This window comes from Coffea arabica, chromosome 3e (genome assembly GCF_036785885.1).
Source record: "Coffea arabica cultivar ET-39 chromosome 3e, Coffea Arabica ET-39 HiFi, whole genome shotgun sequence".
NCBI lineage: Eukaryota > Viridiplantae > Streptophyta > Magnoliopsida > Gentianales > Rubiaceae > Coffea > Coffea arabica.
The window spans coordinates 4,711,662-4,729,139 of NC_092315.1; the positions used below are offsets into that span (position 1 = coordinate 4,711,662).

At 35.6% G+C, this 17,478-nt stretch overlaps 2 protein-coding genes across 3 annotated transcripts; both read left to right on the forward strand.

The window, feature by feature from the left end:
- The first annotated feature begins 4,367 nt into the window (after nt 1-4,367).
- LOC140038913 (serine/threonine-protein phosphatase PP1 isozyme 2-like) lies at nt 4,368-9,018 on the forward strand. 2 transcript variants are annotated; one of them, XM_072084510.1, is made up of 5 exons: nt 4,368-4,514; nt 4,731-4,946; nt 6,773-7,332; nt 7,415-7,636; nt 8,591-9,018. In XM_072084510.1, the coding sequence occupies exons 2-5, from the start codon at nt 4,772-4,774 to the stop codon at nt 8,612-8,614; spliced, it is 981 nt and encodes a 326-aa protein (XP_071940611.1). In that variant the 5' UTR covers nt 4,368-4,514; nt 4,731-4,771; the 3' UTR covers nt 8,615-9,018. The 2 variants fall into 2 exon arrangements, with proteins under 2 accessions (XP_071940611.1, XP_071940610.1); XM_072084509.1 differs by having other exon boundaries at nt 4,377-4,514; nt 8,626-9,018.
- Nucleotides 9,019-13,682: 4,664 nt separating this feature from the next.
- LOC140038915 (low affinity inorganic phosphate transporter 1-like) lies at nt 13,683-16,912 on the forward strand. Its single transcript, XM_072084513.1, has 2 exons — nt 13,683-13,816; nt 15,082-16,912. The coding sequence occupies exon 2, from the start codon at nt 15,123-15,125 to the stop codon at nt 16,737-16,739; it is 1,617 nt and encodes a 538-aa protein (XP_071940614.1). The 5' UTR covers nt 13,683-13,816; nt 15,082-15,122; the 3' UTR covers nt 16,740-16,912.
- Nucleotides 16,913-17,478: the final 566 nt, after the last annotated feature.

The window sequence follows — 17,478 nt, forward strand, 5'->3', positions numbered from 1 at the left end:
AGTAATTCAAACTCGATTCAAACTTGATCAATGCTAAATTCGAATCCAGCCTTTGATTGAGTTACTTGTGAACAATGTTTTGAAATCCAAACTGTTAATTGACACGAAGAGGTGTTCAAGTCACAGTTCAACTAGTCGGACCGGTTCAACTCTAATTCAATGAAGTTTTTTTAAAAATAAATTATATAAGTATATGTGCACATAATAAGACATCCAATAGACTAATTTAAGACTTTATCTAACAAAAAGTTTAATATTTTCAAAGAAGTTGGACTTTATAAATAAATTTTTTAAATAATAAGTTCAAACAAATAAATTCCATTATGAGAGAGGGTTGAATTAGGTGGTATGGGGGAGGGAGTGTAAGTGAGAGCTTCTAGGTTTGAGATCTCCCACTTACAAAAGAAAAACAAGAATTATTAAAAAAAGATTTACTCTTTATTAAAAAAATAAATTCTATCTCAAATGTTTCTACCAAAAAATAATCTTAAATCCTACCAAAAAATACCACAATATTTTGAAATAAAACAAAATTCATGTCTTTAGGAAACAGATATTGTGAGTTTAAACTTTAAACCATTGCTTTGGAAATTAAAGATTGCAACTTTTTTTTTTTTTTAAAAAAAAGAAATTTGAAGCCTTAAGGAAGTCAGGAACTAGAAGGTAGACATGAAAATTTGATAAGAGGTAAAAGATGAGAAGAAAGTGAATTGGTGTGGCACTTAGTGATTAGTCTTTAGGGTTAAAAAGAATATATTCTCTTTTTTTTTCAGTTTAATATACAAAAACAAAAAAAATTTGCTCGTTCAATAGTTCATTCCGGTTTGAACGATTTGCACGGTTCAAATGATTCTCACTTGTACTTAAGTCTAATCAAATCCAAAGTATGAATTAGCCTGGAACCATGCCTAGTTCATGGTCGGACTAATTACCGGTCGGTCCAATCTAGGTTTCAAAACAATACTCGTGAGCCCAAATCGAATAACTTGATTAATTTATAACTTAAATTAGGATGGAGGAGGAGAAATCCATCTCTGTATAGGATAAAGTTAACTACTAGTCTAGTACACACGTCCCGAGATTTTAGGGCAAATACAAAAAAATTGAACAAAGAAACATGATGCCTTACAAAGAAAAGGCTGAACTAAAAATATACTGCATTTACTAAATTCGTTTTTCGTTCTTTAAGAATAATTTTTAAATATATCACTCTCTAGAAACTTTGTTTAATAAGTTTCATTATTTGAAATTTTTTTCCAAGAAGAGACTCCAACCTTACACTTTTAATCCTTTCTTTGGAATTCCTTTCCATTTCCTTAGGATTTTCCTTTGTTAACCAAACAGGAAAAAGCATTAGGGTTTCCAAAGGAATTCACTTTGCATTTTTCACTTTCCTTTCGTCGGGCAACCAAACACGGCCTAAGGGAAGAGGGAATACTTCCACCTGGTTAAACCCAACATAGATAGTCACGTCAGATTCCATATTCCAACATGGACTATGACAAAAGAGATTCTTGGACCGTAAGGAGTGGACTTCTCGCTTAAAATCTAACAGCCCATAAGAATCTTTTCTTCTGTCCATTTGGACACACATGTAGATTCGGAGTTGTCGACAACACCGTAGTGTAGTGACTAAAATTAAGGTTCAAAAAATTAAAAGGTATGAATTCTAATTTCTCGATTCCCTCTTCGATTCTTAAGTTCCACACCCCTTTTTATTTAAAAAAAAAAATACAAAAAAGAGTAAAAGAAAAAAAAGGTAAATTCAGAGTAAGAGTTTAAAATTTCATTTTGTACCAATATAAATACGATAAATCATATGAACATTTTAATTTTGTTTTTTTTAAGTATGGAAGTTTGGATTTTGTGCATATTGCACATTTTTCGTACTATTATTTATTGTGAGTAAATGCTTTATCATTAAGCCCTCGCGAGTAGTTCGACTGGTTCCATAATCTGGTAGTTACTAGTAGATCCCGTGATCGACTCGCGTGTGCTATCTAACTGTGTATCCTTGAAACAAAACATTACACAATTTTAGGAGATCAGTCTGGTCGAAAGATTGGAATACTCCTAAGTAAATAAATAAAAAAAAGCTTTATCACTACCTCATATCCATACTTGGCGTGTTCACCTCAGCCCAAGATGCGCGAAGAATTAACGCTTTATTATAACAACAAATTCTAGGAATTTGATCATGTTAGTTTGGTGACATCTGGAAGCAAACTTTCGCGAGCTTGATCATGCGAGCAAATTCTCAATTCGGTCTGATTCATGCCTATTTGGAATCCTTTTAAACAAAGGTTAAAGAAAATATATCCACACCAGTGCCTACCATAATTGCCAACATCAATCTCAACAATACAAAAAGGAAAGAGAAAAAGAAAAAGAAAAATCCCATTGTTATTCGAAGAAGAAAATACCAGTAGCAGTCAAGTAACTAAAGAAAGGATACATTACTAATAAATTGCCTATGGTATTGCATATTGCTATATAATCCTTTTGACGTTTTAAAATATTTATGTTAGCCCCTTTAGTTTTATGTAAAGTACCTGAACGCACTTCAAAATGTGTGATGAGATTGTAATATCACTTGGTACACCTGAATTCGATACTAAATGGTGACTCTTATTTTTTTTTAAAAATCCCTTTTAAACTATTATTTTGGACCTAAACCGTTGCATATTTTAAGTCTCATTTTAGACCCTTTTTTTTTATTTATTCTATCTCTAAAATAAAAAAAAATACATTTTTTCGATGGGATAAAATCCAAATCCAACAGTATCCACTTAACCCTCCAAGTTTTGTATGACTATCCACTTAAAAAAAAAAGTCCTTGATAGTTTTGCATATATCAAGGATGTGCGAAGGATTGGCTTTCCAACCCTCTGCATGCATAAGTAGGTGGCTAGTTACTGAGTACTTGCTTGAAGAGAGTTGAATTGTAGGGTATTTGTTACCAACTCCTTTTATAAATTAATTATTTGAGAAAACAAAGAATGGTACATACCAATTTCATCTTGCGATCCACAAAGAATCTTCTTAAAGCAAACAAACCCCTCGCCTACAAATAATCATCTAAAACAATACATTTTCATCAGAATTCATTGCCCAATCTCTAATACGACTCAAATAAAAAATTTTAAAATTCAAAGACTCATTTCACAGAATGCATTCTCTAATAAAAGATAATGAACAATATAGTAAAAAGCTCAATATTCTTGATTGAATATTTCTGAGCCAAGTATGAAATTTTAACATTAGTTATAATTAATTCAATAAGATAGAATTTTACATATAGAAAAAAAAAGTGATAAACTATCAGACATTTTCATATGTTCTAGATTAATTAAATTCTGTATTGAATAAATCTTGTAAAAGTTATAACCTTCCGCAATTATCTTACAATTTGCTCACTGGAATTGCTTAATTGTCTCTAAAAGATGGTAGGGGACATACATGTCACATTACTTGTATCTATGCTCGTATTTTGCTGGTACCTGAACCTCATCTGATCCAGTTGAAAAAAAAAAAAAAAGGATCGAGGAACCTAATTTTTAGAGCGAGTTGGAGCACGTATCACAGGTAGCACAGGCTTTCTGCACACCACTATCATCATCCACAAAATCTACTTGTAATTTTATACAAAGTACACAGACATTTGTTCTTTTGGGTACTAAGTAAGGAAATCATCTTTGTTTGGATAGAGTATTATTCCAAATAATTATTTGAAATAATTACTATAGCACTTTTTATGATGTGGTGTATGCGAGATAAAAAGGTGAATTGAAAAATGTATTTATGATGCAAGCCAAATTTTTTTTTGAAATAATTGGCTATCCAAACATAGACATTTTAACAAACGACTTTACAAAGACAGGCTTGTGTCAACTTTTCACATTCTAGAAAGACACATCAGAAGAAAAATAAGAAGTTTCAAACGTTAGAGTCATCGGGTCATAATATGCGAAACTACATGGAGTTTGCAGTAATTTAACCCTTAGAGCAAAAACCTTACCAGTTCTGACAGGGGGTTTACACTTCAGTTTCTACTTTCTACACAATAGATCTGACAGGGTCGTGGTTTACCAGTTCTAAACGTCCCAAACAAATTTATGGTCAATACGGAGCAAAAAGCCTAATTTCAAGTTGTTATGGATTATTGTTATTCTCTGCAGTGCATCTCCTTTCACATGTTAGCAAAGACTGTATTCCAAAGTAAAAAGTTTATTTATAATGGTGTACAATTCCTACACTGAGGTGTGCATCGTCGGGACGGGAACAATAACTAGTGTACTCGTGGCCCATCCCACCACCAGCCCAAACCCCCGGTCCTATTTGTTACTAACGTGGGTCGTTCTCTCAGCTCCCCACCAGTCCCCGTCTCACTCTATGTGCTTTTCATCTTCACACAGTCACGCACCAGATAAACACGAATGTTCGTTCAATCACCAAAAAGAAAAGATTAAAAAAAAAAATGGCCAATGTTCTATGCTAAAGAAAGTCGCTATAAAGTATTCTTCTTTCACTTATAAACCCTCTCCTTTTATTCCCCCCTGGAGAAAATGCTAACCAGACAAGAATTCCATCAAATTCCGCCAACCCACTTCACTTTATCCCATTTCCTCCCATGCCTTTTCTTTATCTTCTGATTCGTGATCGAGACAATTCGAATCTGGATAAATACTAGTTAACTTTAGTTCATTTTCTGGTGTTCCTTTTTTTGGTAGGTTGTGAGTTCTTTGGTGCATGAAGATTTGAGCAAGGAAAGATGGATGCTTTGGCTGTTGATGATATAATTAAGCGTTTGCTTGACGTTAGAGGAAGGCCAGGGAAACAAGTGCAGCTTTCGGAATCAGAAATTAGGCATCTTTGTTTAAGGTCGAAGGAAATCTTTATGGCACAGCCTAATCTCCTTGAGCTTGCAGCTCCAATCAAGATCTGTGGTAATGTTTCTTTTCTCTAATATCGGAGGGGTTACTTTGAGAAGGTTTTGTTTATTTCCCATTTTGGTGGTCTCGGTTGCCTTATTGTGTTCTTGAAGTGGGTCTTGGTTTGGTTTATGATTGAGTTGATTAATGGTTAAATTAAGTGTATTCTGAGCAGGGTTCGAATAGTGAAGTTTTAGTCTCCTTATTGTAGAAAAGTTTTGAGTTGCGTATCGTTAATATGAGTGATTTTGCTTGGGGTGGTTGGTTCTCACCTCTCCCCCCGACTAACTGTATTCCATGTGAACTTTTCTTTTTTTTTTTTATAATTATTGGTTGTTGACTTCATGTATAGCTACCTCAGATTGTAAATTGAATGCCAAGTCCTTGATTGAACATAGGTGATTGCAGTTACTGATTTAGATTATAGTCCAGAAGATGATGAAGATAGTGGTTGAAATGATAATGTGTTTATGGTGTGTCCAAGGAATGTTCTCTTGTTTAAGTGAAATAGACGATTACGGTCAATGTTCATCAATTTCGCAAATGGAGCATTATCTAAGTGCTGTTTATGTTGATTTGGAATCTAGCTGATGATTGCCAGTGCGCATAATATGTGTTCCTATTGTGTTTGGGTTGCAGAGTGAATCTTGTCATTGATTGGCTGTGATTAATCGAATTTCTGTTCTGCTGGCTTGGTGTTAGCTTTAATCTTCATTTCGGGATCCTTGCTGGCTTGGTGTTAGGTTTAGTCTTCATTTGTAATTTATTATGGAATGTAAGCACTGAATGCAGCAAGTCAGGTGATATTCTGTTGAACCAACTGATTGTTGGAAAATATTTGAGGATCCAACAAAATTAGTTATTTATTATTGTTGGAATATTAGGGGCATGTGTTTGTCTTTTTCTTGTATGGCTTTTGTTGCCAGCATTTAGTTTTTCATTAGTTTGGATATGGAAGCAGAAATTTTTTAGTCTTTCTCTTGTAATTACATATCAAAATGAAATGCATTTAAGGCAATTTCACTATCGTGAATATTGGATACATCATGTCTAAACCTGAAAAAGTGACAGTTGGATGTTATATTTTTTCGCTTCATATGGTTAATTTTTGGTAGCTTTTGATTTGATTTGTTGATCATTGGGAGGCTATGCCCTGCATTGTTTACAAAAGCCCCATGTCTGATATGCAAGGTTTTGTATGGTTTCTGTTGAAGATGCTTATTTTGGTCTGGTAATTGTACCCGGTTACCCATTCAAAAACTTGTTCACCTATTTCTGCCAGTGATGCATTCATTTAGTTTTTTTCTACTTAATTTGGTTCGTGTCAAATCTTTATCATAGCATATGTCCACACATGATTTTCTGTAGCAATACACAACGATTAGCTTTTCACTGATGTGCTTCTTTAACTTGATCTGTTTAGTTACAATCATCCTACTGTGTTATGTATACTAACAGCTGTGTTTTTTAAGCTTCACCATTATAGAACTCTAGCAAATGCGAGTATTTATTCTTTGAGAGGTAAGAAAATAAAGATTTTTTCCCCCTTGGTCTCTGAGTGGGTGGGGTGAAAAGAAATAAACTCAACTTAGATGTAATTGACTATAGGGGTTGTATGGACCTCTTCATGATGGAGACTAGTCCTTTGGTCTTGTTTAAGTTTGTTTCCACCTGTGCTTGTTGGGTTTCAACAAGATGCAGTTTGTGGGTTGTACTATTGTTGAACTTTTTTCACATTGCTGTTTGGAGCTGCTTTATTTATACTGGTTAGGATAATTTGATGTTTTCAGACAATGTCAGTGTTTTTTCTCATTTGGTTGTTTATCTGTATTCATTGCCAGGGGATATTCATGGTCAGTATTCTGATCTACTTAGGCTTTTCCAGTATGGTGGATTGCCCCCGAAGTCCAATTACTTGTTCTTGGGGGATTATGTGGATCGAGGAAAACAAAGTCTTGAAACAATATGTCTTCTACTTGCATTCAAGATCAAGCATCCTGACAACTTCTTCCTTCTGAGGGGCAACCATGAATGTGCCTCTGTTAATCGTGTATATGGGTTCTACGATGAGTGCAAACGAAGATTCAACGTCAGACTGTGGAAGGTATTCACAGAATGTTTTAATTGCTTGCCTGTAGCAGCTTTGATAGATGACAAGATATTGTGCATGCATGGAGGACTTTCTCCGGACCTGCATGATGTGGATCAAATTTTAGAACTACAGCGTCCAACTGATGTTCCAGAGAGTGGCTTGCTTTGTGATCTCCTATGGTCAGATCCAAGTAAAGATGTTAAAGGATGGGGGATGAATGATAGGGGAGTGTCATATACCTTTGGCCATGATAAGGTGTTAGAATTTCTTGAGAAGAATGATCTGGATCTTATCTGCCGGGCTCACCAGGTTTGAGTTGAATCATCTCTATTTATGCATTGAATTAGTCAGCTTAGTGTTTTCTTTATGTCCTTTTATGTACTTGTGACAGGTTGTGGAAGATGGATATGAGTTTTTCGCTGATAGACAACTTGTAACAATATTCTCTGCCCCTAACTACTGTGGAGAATTTGACAATGCTGGTGCAATGATGAGCGTTGATGAGACTTTGATGTGCTCTTTCCAAATACTAAAGCCTGCTGAGAAGAAGCCAAAATTTGGTTTTGGGAGCACCAGAAGAACTAAAACTGGAAACCTTCATGCAAAGACAAAGGTGGTAACCCTCTCGGTTCCTTCCTTTTGAATCCAATTTTCCCCCATACTTTTGTAGACTTGAAGTTCCACTTTGCAAGGATGGCCTCCAAATTAATTACTTTTTGTTAACTTGGTCATCAGGTTTAGTTATTTTCTTGAACTTGGGTAAAGAGTTTTTTTTTTTTTTTGGGGGCATGTCTAAAGAGAAGTTTAAAACAGACGTACAAAACAGATTAACTATTGCATTATTATGAAATAGTGTATTTTGTTAGGGAATAGTGCCTCACTCCTTTGTCTCAGATCTCCTGTCATGCGGTACATTATCTTTTGTGGTGCTTTCGTTTGATTTTGCGTGATAGCTTTCAACTTTCAAGCAAATGCTTATTGAGTGAAATGACAAATGTTTAGTGGGACAAAATCTGGAGCCAATCGCAGTAATGAATATTCTACTATAGTGTAGTCATTGGGGTAGATGGAATATGCTCCCAAAAAAGAATAATTATAGTAGTAACAATTCAAGAGAGTTGCAAATATAAAACTTAGAGAATGGTACTGCATAGTCTGAATTTAAGTACATAAAGGTACATATCATGATTAATGAATTGAAAGATAAATGCAGATATTGATTTCCTATATAATATTCTGAGTCTGGTACATTTTTTAGGATACGTTTTAAGAAAGTTCTGACATTGTGGTGCAATGATCCAAAATGAACTTTAGTCTGCTATACTGTGTTTTATTTTCAACGTAAGACTGTAAGTTGCAATATGCAGAAGAACTTAGCGCATTTAGTGACATTTTTTTTCTTTCACAAAGTCAGCATAAACATGTCATTGAACTTTTTCTGAGCCTTCAGAGGAACTTCTGAGCATAAAACTTCTGGGATGATTGGACAATTGGTTAGAATTACAATTGGTGCTGCTGATTCCTTTATATACTGTATTAAATTTTTTTTTTTCAATTTCATTGGCAGTCATTTCTTGGTAAAGTAGGATGAGTTTTGTTCAGCTGCAGAAGGAATTCCTTAAATACTTGCTGATTACATCTGTGCCATACAAAGCATGAAGATGAGATGAAAGTTCTGCAAATCATGTTGGTCGAAGGGACGGGGATTGAAACACCATATAGCAGGGACAGTGGATTGAAGATTTCTTTCCCTTGGCAGTTGCCTCTGGGGAAGCTGTAGTAATTGTCTATGTTGCAGGCTGATTTTGTAAGAGTTGAATTTCTCAAAAAAACCAAATACTCTTGTTGACTCTAAAAGCTGGGGTAGAAGGGATTTGGTAATCCTTTTTACTCATTATGAGGGGGCATTAGGTGTGACTATCATATGGTGGAACTAGATAACTGTTGCATGTTGTATATGCCTTAATGACTCTAGTGAACCATTTTTATCTTCCAGCTAGATCCTTCAGTTTTTTCCTTGTAATTATGCTTAAAACCCCATCTAGTTTCCTGAACTCTTTTGTCCCTTAGAAATCAATTTTTAAATTTTTTCCCTTTTTTTTTAATGAAAATTCTGTCACCAATCTCAATTTAGAGTGCTTTTTCAAAACTGTCAAGAAAGAAATTTTCTTGTTCTGAGACAAATACTCAGTGGTTGCGCGGTCAAGCTGAAATGGGTCTAAACTGGGCTGGTGGGGGCTCTTTCAGGCTGTAATGGTTTTAAATTCCTTTTCCAGTAGAATACTAATTAGAATGAATATTGGGAGTAATAAGGCTAAAGGGTTACTTTGAATGTGGCTTGTGGCCTTAATTTAGTGTAGCTTTAGTTAAAATTAGCACTGACTTTTAGTTCTATCTCTGATTTTTTTTTTCTCTTTTTTTTTTGGGGGTTTAAGAGAAGTTCCATCCCATTCAGAAAGAAAGGAGAAGGGAAAAGGGAAGAATTTAAGAATCAACAGTCAATTTTGAAAGACCAAAACATGTGCTTTTTTTTTTTTTTTTTTTTTCAGAGGAAGGGGTATTCGGGTCACCGGGTAAACCGAACCAAAATGTGTGCTTGGGCAGAGGAAAAACAAGACTGTAATTGAAAGACAGGTTAATTATATACCATCGAGGGAATATAGGCTGCCTATGTTTTAGTTTGGATCCATGAGCATCATACACTAGCAGCTATCAACTATGATCAAGGATCAAATATTGATCAAGGAGATGGGAAGGGAGAGGAACTATACAGGAAATACTCAGGGTTCCAATCTTAAAATCTAAGAAAAAAGTGGAACGGGAGAATAAGAAATTATCTGCGGCATAGCTAAAGAATATGGCAACGGAAGTTTGTAGCATTTAGGATGGAATTCTCTCTTTGTATTTGATAATAAGCAATCCCTTCAACTATGCATCATTTTCATGTGAAACAGTAGCCAAGACGTGTATTCAACTAATGGACCATTTATGCCACTCGCCCTACTGCAAGGATTAGAAGTAGGACACAAGTTCATTGTAGTAATCTGATCATTTTTTAGACCCTTTAGGAATTGGGATAGGCGTCCTAAATAATGAGTATCGAACGTTAAGTACGAGTTTTTGTACAAGAATAAAACAAATTGATCATCTGGATGGGAGAATGTTGGATTGGGTGATAAGATAAGACAGATTGTAAGTAAGAAGTTTTGAAACAGAAAAAAATCATCTTAATGTTCTAACATTTACTATTCAACTGCAATGATGTGGCATGAAGATAAAAATGCAAAAGAAAGGAGGAAAATGGGAGGAGGGGGGGGGGGGGACAATAACAAAGGCCAAATACTAAAAGTTGAGGTTGTAATTACTTTCTAATTTCTTGTTTTAAATCATACTTTCATTAGTCATTATTGTGATTATGACACATTCTGCTGGGGTTATCGGTACTTCGTTGTCCTGTTATTTCACGAAATTACGTGTAAGGAAATTGCAATGGAAAGTTCGATCTAAACAAATCTGTCAATTTTTTGGGGACTAAGACCTTTAGCTTCACGTCAATTTCCATACAGCATGACTCAATAAATTGATATTACTTCGAAAGTCTTGGTCAATTGTGAGGATGATTGGGGGGCCAATAGAGCAAATTTGATTAGCCTATTATTCTACTTTCTCGTTACGTAAACGCGGTTTTCCCACACGCTTTCCACAGCTAAAACAACTTATTGGCTATTATCTTTGGAAGTTAATAATTTGGTCTGTTTCAAGTCTTTACTTCTTGGCAGTTAGTAGGCATATGATGGGACCTTGTGGATGTTATTTCTTCATAGTTTTGATTGATGAGATTCTTGATAGTTTTCAGTGAATGAATGAAATTTTTGAGTTGTCGGTAAGGTCTTGATCTAAAATAACTAAGGTTGAAATTCCAAAAAATTAGAAGATTCTTGTTCTTGGTGAAATCATACTTATTTAGCGTAACATCGGACTTGTGATTTATATAATCCGTGAAGTTGAATAATTAGAGGTTTATTTGGTAATTTCAGATTTTCTGCTTTTTTACTAAAAAGATGCTGCCACAAACAAGTCTAAAGACAATTGAAAAGAAAAATCTAAACATGATATTTTTTGATATAATGTATGTGAGATGAAGAGGTATTTAGAGAAATAAAAAAGTAATAAAAAAACGTTTATTATACAACAATTTTTCCCCAAGTAAAAATATATCTTAAATTTATTATGTCTGTTAGTCCTACAATATTGAGAATTGACCAGGGTTGTTGAAAGAAAAACTCAAACCTATTATCTTCAAAGTGTATGTAATATATATATACACACACACATATGGTCAAGCTGGTTGCTGGTACCCGCAAGAAAAGTGTCATTGACATACGTGTACTCCACTAAACAACTCTATACCTTTTCTCAGTCTACTTAAAATAAGCAAAATCACCTCATACACAAATTATTGATTTTTTTTTTTTGGTTATATCAAAGGATCTACAATTTTTTCTATTGCCCTTTTCTTTTTGAGTAAATCTTATATACACTGACAATGTATACACTATCGTTGTTGGATTCATGATATATGTGTAAAAGTTGAATTTCAAATTCAAATTTTGTATAGTTGTCATTCCTCCAACGATAACAGTGTATACAGTAGTGTTAGTGTATGAAAGATTAATCCTTTCTTCTTTAGCTCAATGTAGAATGTCACATATGGATAATATTGAAGATTAGTTAGGTTTTAGATTTTACTTTTAACAACATCTTATTTGATAAGTCGTTGTCTCAAATTGTTTGATTTGTAATTTGAATTCTAGTTTGATATGATTTTATTTTGTAATTTGATGGGTTTTTATCTTTTGTAGTCATTATCTTTATAAAGCAACTTCTGTATAAACTCTCACCAATGTCAACGACATTGGAACACCATGAATAAAAACACCCTTTTCTAAAATTTATCAATAAGTAGCAAAATACAGCCTCATAAGATCATGCAGCGTGAACACGCATGCTTGCATCAATAAGCAATTTGGAGCACAGTAAGTCTTCAAGTTCCTGGGACTGAGGAAGATATTATTGTAATTGGAAGTTGAAATCTTCTTCTTGTTCTTTAGGATTAAGCACCCATCAGCTGCAATATCTGGGAAGAAAAATACTGGCACTTTCTCATATTAAATTTTGACTTACACTACGTTAACGCGCAATGATGACTTAGAATTTGACTGACAAAATTTACTACAAACTGAAACTAACTCTCAAGCTTAATATATTGACCAGCTGATCCCTGCAAAGTTTTTCCTATGGTGAAACTACTGATGAAATTTCAATACATTTTCAATACAACTCCCATATTGTACCTCTTATTAGGGTCAAGCATAACTACCATAGACGAAAGAAAGCAAAAATCATTTTCATTCCCCCCTAAATGAAGAAGTAAAAAAGAAAAAAAAAAGACTGGAAATTACATTTGAGGCGATAGAAGAAAGTGAATTAGTAGTCTTTCAAGGTCAATTTGTGATTTTGGCTTAAGGTCGTCTAAATTATTCCATCCTTGCAAAATTTCCAGGCATCTTCTTGACGAAAACATGTTGTTGCGGACCATACAAGATTCATGGCAAGTCATTATTGCTTTTGGTGTACCCCATTCTGTTGACTAAACTCATAAACTAGGAGGTCTCAAAGTCTCTCGACCAATCCCTGATGAGACAATAATAGCTTGTCCCCTTGGTGTTGTTGACAAACGGAGTTCTTGTTCCTGGAAAATCATCCATAGCTGTTGATTCACATTTAAAGGTGGCATCCAAAGATGCAGAGTTCAATGCTATTGTAAATAGGAATATAAAATGGTATCTGATTGAATTCTTATTGCGGATAAGATGCCCAAACAAAAAAAAAAAAAAAGAGTTATTGCATAAACAAAAATGAAAAGTTCGGGCTTGTCTTCTAGCTCACAAACAGTAAAAGGGAATTAAAAGATGAACCTTTTTTTATGCCTTCCTAGTGCTTCTAATTAAAAGACACACTAGCTCCTATCTGCCGAAAAAAGTTTGACAAAATACCAAATAGAATTAGGGTTCTAAGACTTCTTACTGCCACAGCAGGAATGAGGAAACTAGTCGTTTATGGATTTCCACTAGAAGCGTAGAATCTATAACCCTATGCAGTTAATTGGTCTAGGGTCTGCCATGACTCAAATTCTCCATTCAACCCATAATTTTTCCTAAATTTATCCACGGCAGTATTTTCAAATGATCCAAGGCATCTCTTCTTTTCTTCACTATATCCATTGAAAGTTGTTGCACAAAGCACAATGGATTTAATAGTGGCCCTTTGGACGGTTTTGACCAATCAAGCAGCACCATCTTCTTATTGCTTAATTTTTGTGGCTTACATGTGCTTCTAGGTCAGCACAATAAGATTGCTGATAAGAAATGCAAGGCAAAGTTCGCAATCTTCTCTAATAACCTTGGTTCAATGATGACAGACTAGTGTCTTAAACTTTATACTAAAAGGCAAATAGGTATTCATGTGATTAATTGTTACTCGGAAAGTATTCAAAAAAATAATGAGAATTCACAAGGAGGAAGCAATGTTTGTAAAACCGTTGACTTCAAAAGGGATATACCCAAAGATGCCGTAGGGTGCTGATTGGCTCGTGTAAATTGAAAGGCAAAATTATGCCTTATAAAGCCAGACAGCAGGCAGCTCAGAAACACCTACATCCAATCCAATTCTTATTTTTTCCGGCATTCTTGATCATATCCACCTTCCTTTTTGATGTGTTGTAGGCTATCAGGTACGTTTGCTCTATGTTCTTCTTGATATCCTACAAGGCTACAGCTTCTTGAGTTTTTCTTAGTCTTTGCCATATAGGATGCATTGCATCTTACCACTTTAGCAAGTACCCTTTTTGGGCATCTTAGTTTCTATTCGTTGCATCTAACATGCAAAAAGTTATGTAAAAATAGTTATGTCTATGTAAACACTTGGCTTCAGACATTGCCGGCCCGCCAGCGGCAACCATAGGAAGGGATGGTGGAGGAGCTTTCGGGGCGATTTTTAGATGAATGAAATCAGAACATAGGAAAAATTGGCGTTGAACCTTACACCGTAAGGATATTGGGATGAGAGTTTTATCAACTTATATCATGTAGGCTTTAGCCTTCAAGTGATTTGACGGTCCTTAAGAGCATGGATTTGGCTAGTGGTCAACTGGTCCTGGTAGAAATAGTTAGCAAAGCTAGAATAATTAAGTTACTAATGTTTTCAGGCAAGACAATGCTTCTGCAAATCAGATGTCCCAAGTACATATGCAAGGCCGGACGGCCTAATAACATATTCAGTCTTTTTTTGCCTTATACTACTGATTATTCATATTTTCAGATCTTTTTTTGCTTCCTTCAGATCAGAGAAATTGTATTCTATTTCTCACTTAAGGCACAAATTTTTTTGTTCACAAGTATGGGAATAATTTGCTTTGTACCTGTCCAAAACATTTGTTATCATCATATTTGATGACAGAAATTGGAAAAATATGATCAGTAAGTGCTTCTCAGTGGTCACTCACTTCTTCGATCCTCTTCCAAAGGTAGAAAAACGGGGTTTGTAAGAATTATCACATACACACTTTCGGAATGATAAAGTGGAATTCTAATCATTTATCAGTACATGCATTCAGCTTAGTGTTAGTGACTTCGAATTCGTGAAAAACAGAGGTGATAAATTTGTTTTTACTTTGTGAACGAATTATTTGCAAAGTTGCTGTGATTTCTCATTTCTTTGATGCCTGAAATTTTGAATTGGTGGTTGACTTATTCAGTATGTTACATTTGATCAACTACTGACAGTCGAATCCAATTTGGATAAGAAATTTTTACTGTACTTGAAACAAGGCTTATGAACAAAATTCAGATTCTATGTTCTTATATTTTCACACTAATAATTTTGCCAATTTTCATGTCCAAATCCTATGCTCTTATATCTGAATCAAACTACTCTGATATTTTTGCTGATGCACATAAGATATGCAATGATCTGATCGAGTGTTTTCACGTACCGCAGCTAATTAAGCTTTCAAGAAAGAGGAAGCAGAAAAAGTAGACATGGCTAGGGGACAGCAACTGGAAGTGCTTAATGCACTTGATGTTGCCAAGACACAGCTTTACCATTTCACAGCAATTGTAGTTGCTGGAATGGGCTTCTTCACTGATGCATATGATCTCTTCAGTATTTCCTTGTGTACTAAGCTGCTGGGACGCATTTACTACTTCCACCCAGACTCCAAAAAGCCCGGAAGTTTACCTCCCGGCGCCTCATCAGCTGTCACTGGTGTTGCCTTGGTCGGTACCTTGGTTGGCCAACTATTCTTTGGTTGGCTTGGTGACAAAATGGGCCGGAAAAAGGTTTATGGTATAACCTTAGTTCTTATGGTTGTCTCTTCCCTTGCCTCAGGGCTTTCCTTTGGCAACAGACCGCAGGGTGTGATTGCCACACTTTGCTTCTTCAGGTTTTGGCTTGGCTTTGGGATTGGAGGAGATTATCCACTTTCAGCAACAATTATGTCTGAATATGCCAACAAGAGGACTCGCGGTTCATTCATTTCTGCAGTTTTTGCTATGCAGGGATTCGGAATATTAACTAGTGGAATTGTGGCTATTATAGTCTCAGCTTCTTTCAATCATGCATATCCTGCACCAACTTATGAAGAAGATAAAGCAGCATCAACAATATCACAAGCTGACTATATGTGGCGCATTATTTTGATGTTTGGAGCTGTACCAGCTGGTCTTACCTACTACTGGCGAATGAAGATGCCTGAAACTGCTCGTTACACGGCCCTTGTAGCCAGGAATGCTCAGAAGGCAGCTAAAGATATGGCTAGGGTGTTAAATGTTGAACTTGACCCTGAAGTGGAAAAAGTGGAGAAACTCACTGAGAGATCATCCAACAGCTATGGATTGTTTTCTAGACAATTTCTTCGTCGTCATGGCCTTCATTTATTGGGAACTACTTCAACATGGTTTTTACTTGATATTGCATTTTACAGCCAAAATCTTTTCCAGAAGGATGTTTTGAGTGGAATTGGATGGATCCCACCAGCTGCAACAATGAGTGCAGGGGAGGAGCTCTTCAAAATTGCCAGGGCACAAACTCTGATTGCTCTATGCAGTACTGTCCCAGGATATTGGTTTACGGTGGCTCTTATCGACGTCATAGGAAGATTTGCAATTCAACTGATGGGCTTCTTCTTCATGACTGTTTTCATGTTTGCTTTAGCAATTCCATACAATCACTGGACTAAGAAGGCTCACCGTATTGGCTTTGTGGTTATATACTCGTTGACATTCTTCTTCTCAAACTTTGGGCCTAATGCTACCACATTTGTTGTGCCGGCTGAAATCTTCCCAGCTAGACTGAGGTCGACGTGCCATGGCATATCTGCAGCTGCAGGAAAGGCAGGAGCAATAGTTGGGGCATTCGGATTCTTGTATGCTTCCCAAAGCAAAGATCCAAACAAAACTGATCCTGGCTACCCAACAGGTATTGGTATGAAGAATTCACTAATTGTTCTTGCCTGCGTTAATGCACTGGGGATGCTCTTCACTTTCTTAGTGCCAGAACCTAAAGGAAAATCACTCGAGGAGTTGTCAGGTGAAAATGAGGATGAGAATAATGATGAGGACGCCAAGACTACTTCAAACAGGACTGCTCCTGTTTAATCCTGGTGAATATTCAAATTTGAGTGAAAGAAGTTAAAAGATTACGCTTTAGAGGGTTTAGCGACATACTTTTTTTTTTTTTTCTTCTCATTTTAAATATGTAGATATTGTTCGAACTCATTAAAGCCCCTCTTTGTCTGAGTGTTAAAAGTGACTTCCGTGTTCATGTCAAAGTTCCTCGTCTTTATCTTTGTATAAGGAAGCAATATGATCGAACAATGTCAAGTAACCTGGAAAGTTCCCTCTATGAAGACAAGAAAAAGTTGTACTTATTAGTTTCTTCTCACATTTTGATGGTATGACATGTGAATTTTGATGTGAAAATCCGGCTTTCTTTTAATATTGCCTGTTTGATTGGTTAAACTAAAGGTGATCTTTGGAAGTGTTTATTCTCACTCCACTGTTTCGTACTGCCTCTGTTTTTGGAAATGACACAGAAAGTGAGGCAAAAGATCCTTTGCGATATTACATGCTCCCGCAGTTCACTAATACTAGTTGTGCCAAGTCAGTTTTAGCCATGTTAATACATGATACACTCCTCCATAAGAAAATAGCTTTCTTGCCTTTGCTTTCTGCAAGCTAAATTGCTAAGTCGGCCGGCTTGTGGGGTGCCTGTTGCTGAATGCCATTGCTATGATGTACTCGTTTATGGCACTTTGATTAGACGAAGCTGATCAATTGAGATGAAAGTGCAAAACTTAACAAAAATTCTTTAATAAGGCAAGATATATTGCATATC

Excerpts from the sequence above, each read along its gene's own strand:
- LOC140038915 (XM_072084513.1), top strand. The coding sequence starts at position 15,123 with ATGGCTAGGGGACAGCAACTGGAAGTGCTTAATGCACTTGATGTTGCC.
- LOC140038913 (XM_072084509.1), top strand. The coding sequence starts at position 4,772 with ATGGATGCTTTGGCTGTTGATGATATAATTAAGCGTTTGCTTGACGTT. Across the intron at positions 4,947-6,772 it reads AGCTCCAATCAAGATCTGTG|GGGATATTCATGGTCAGTAT; the intron begins GTAATGTTTCTT and ends ATTCATTGCCAG. Across the intron at positions 7,333-7,414 it reads TTATCTGCCGGGCTCACCAG|GTTGTGGAAGATGGATATGA; the intron begins GTTTGAGTTGAA and ends TACTTGTGACAG.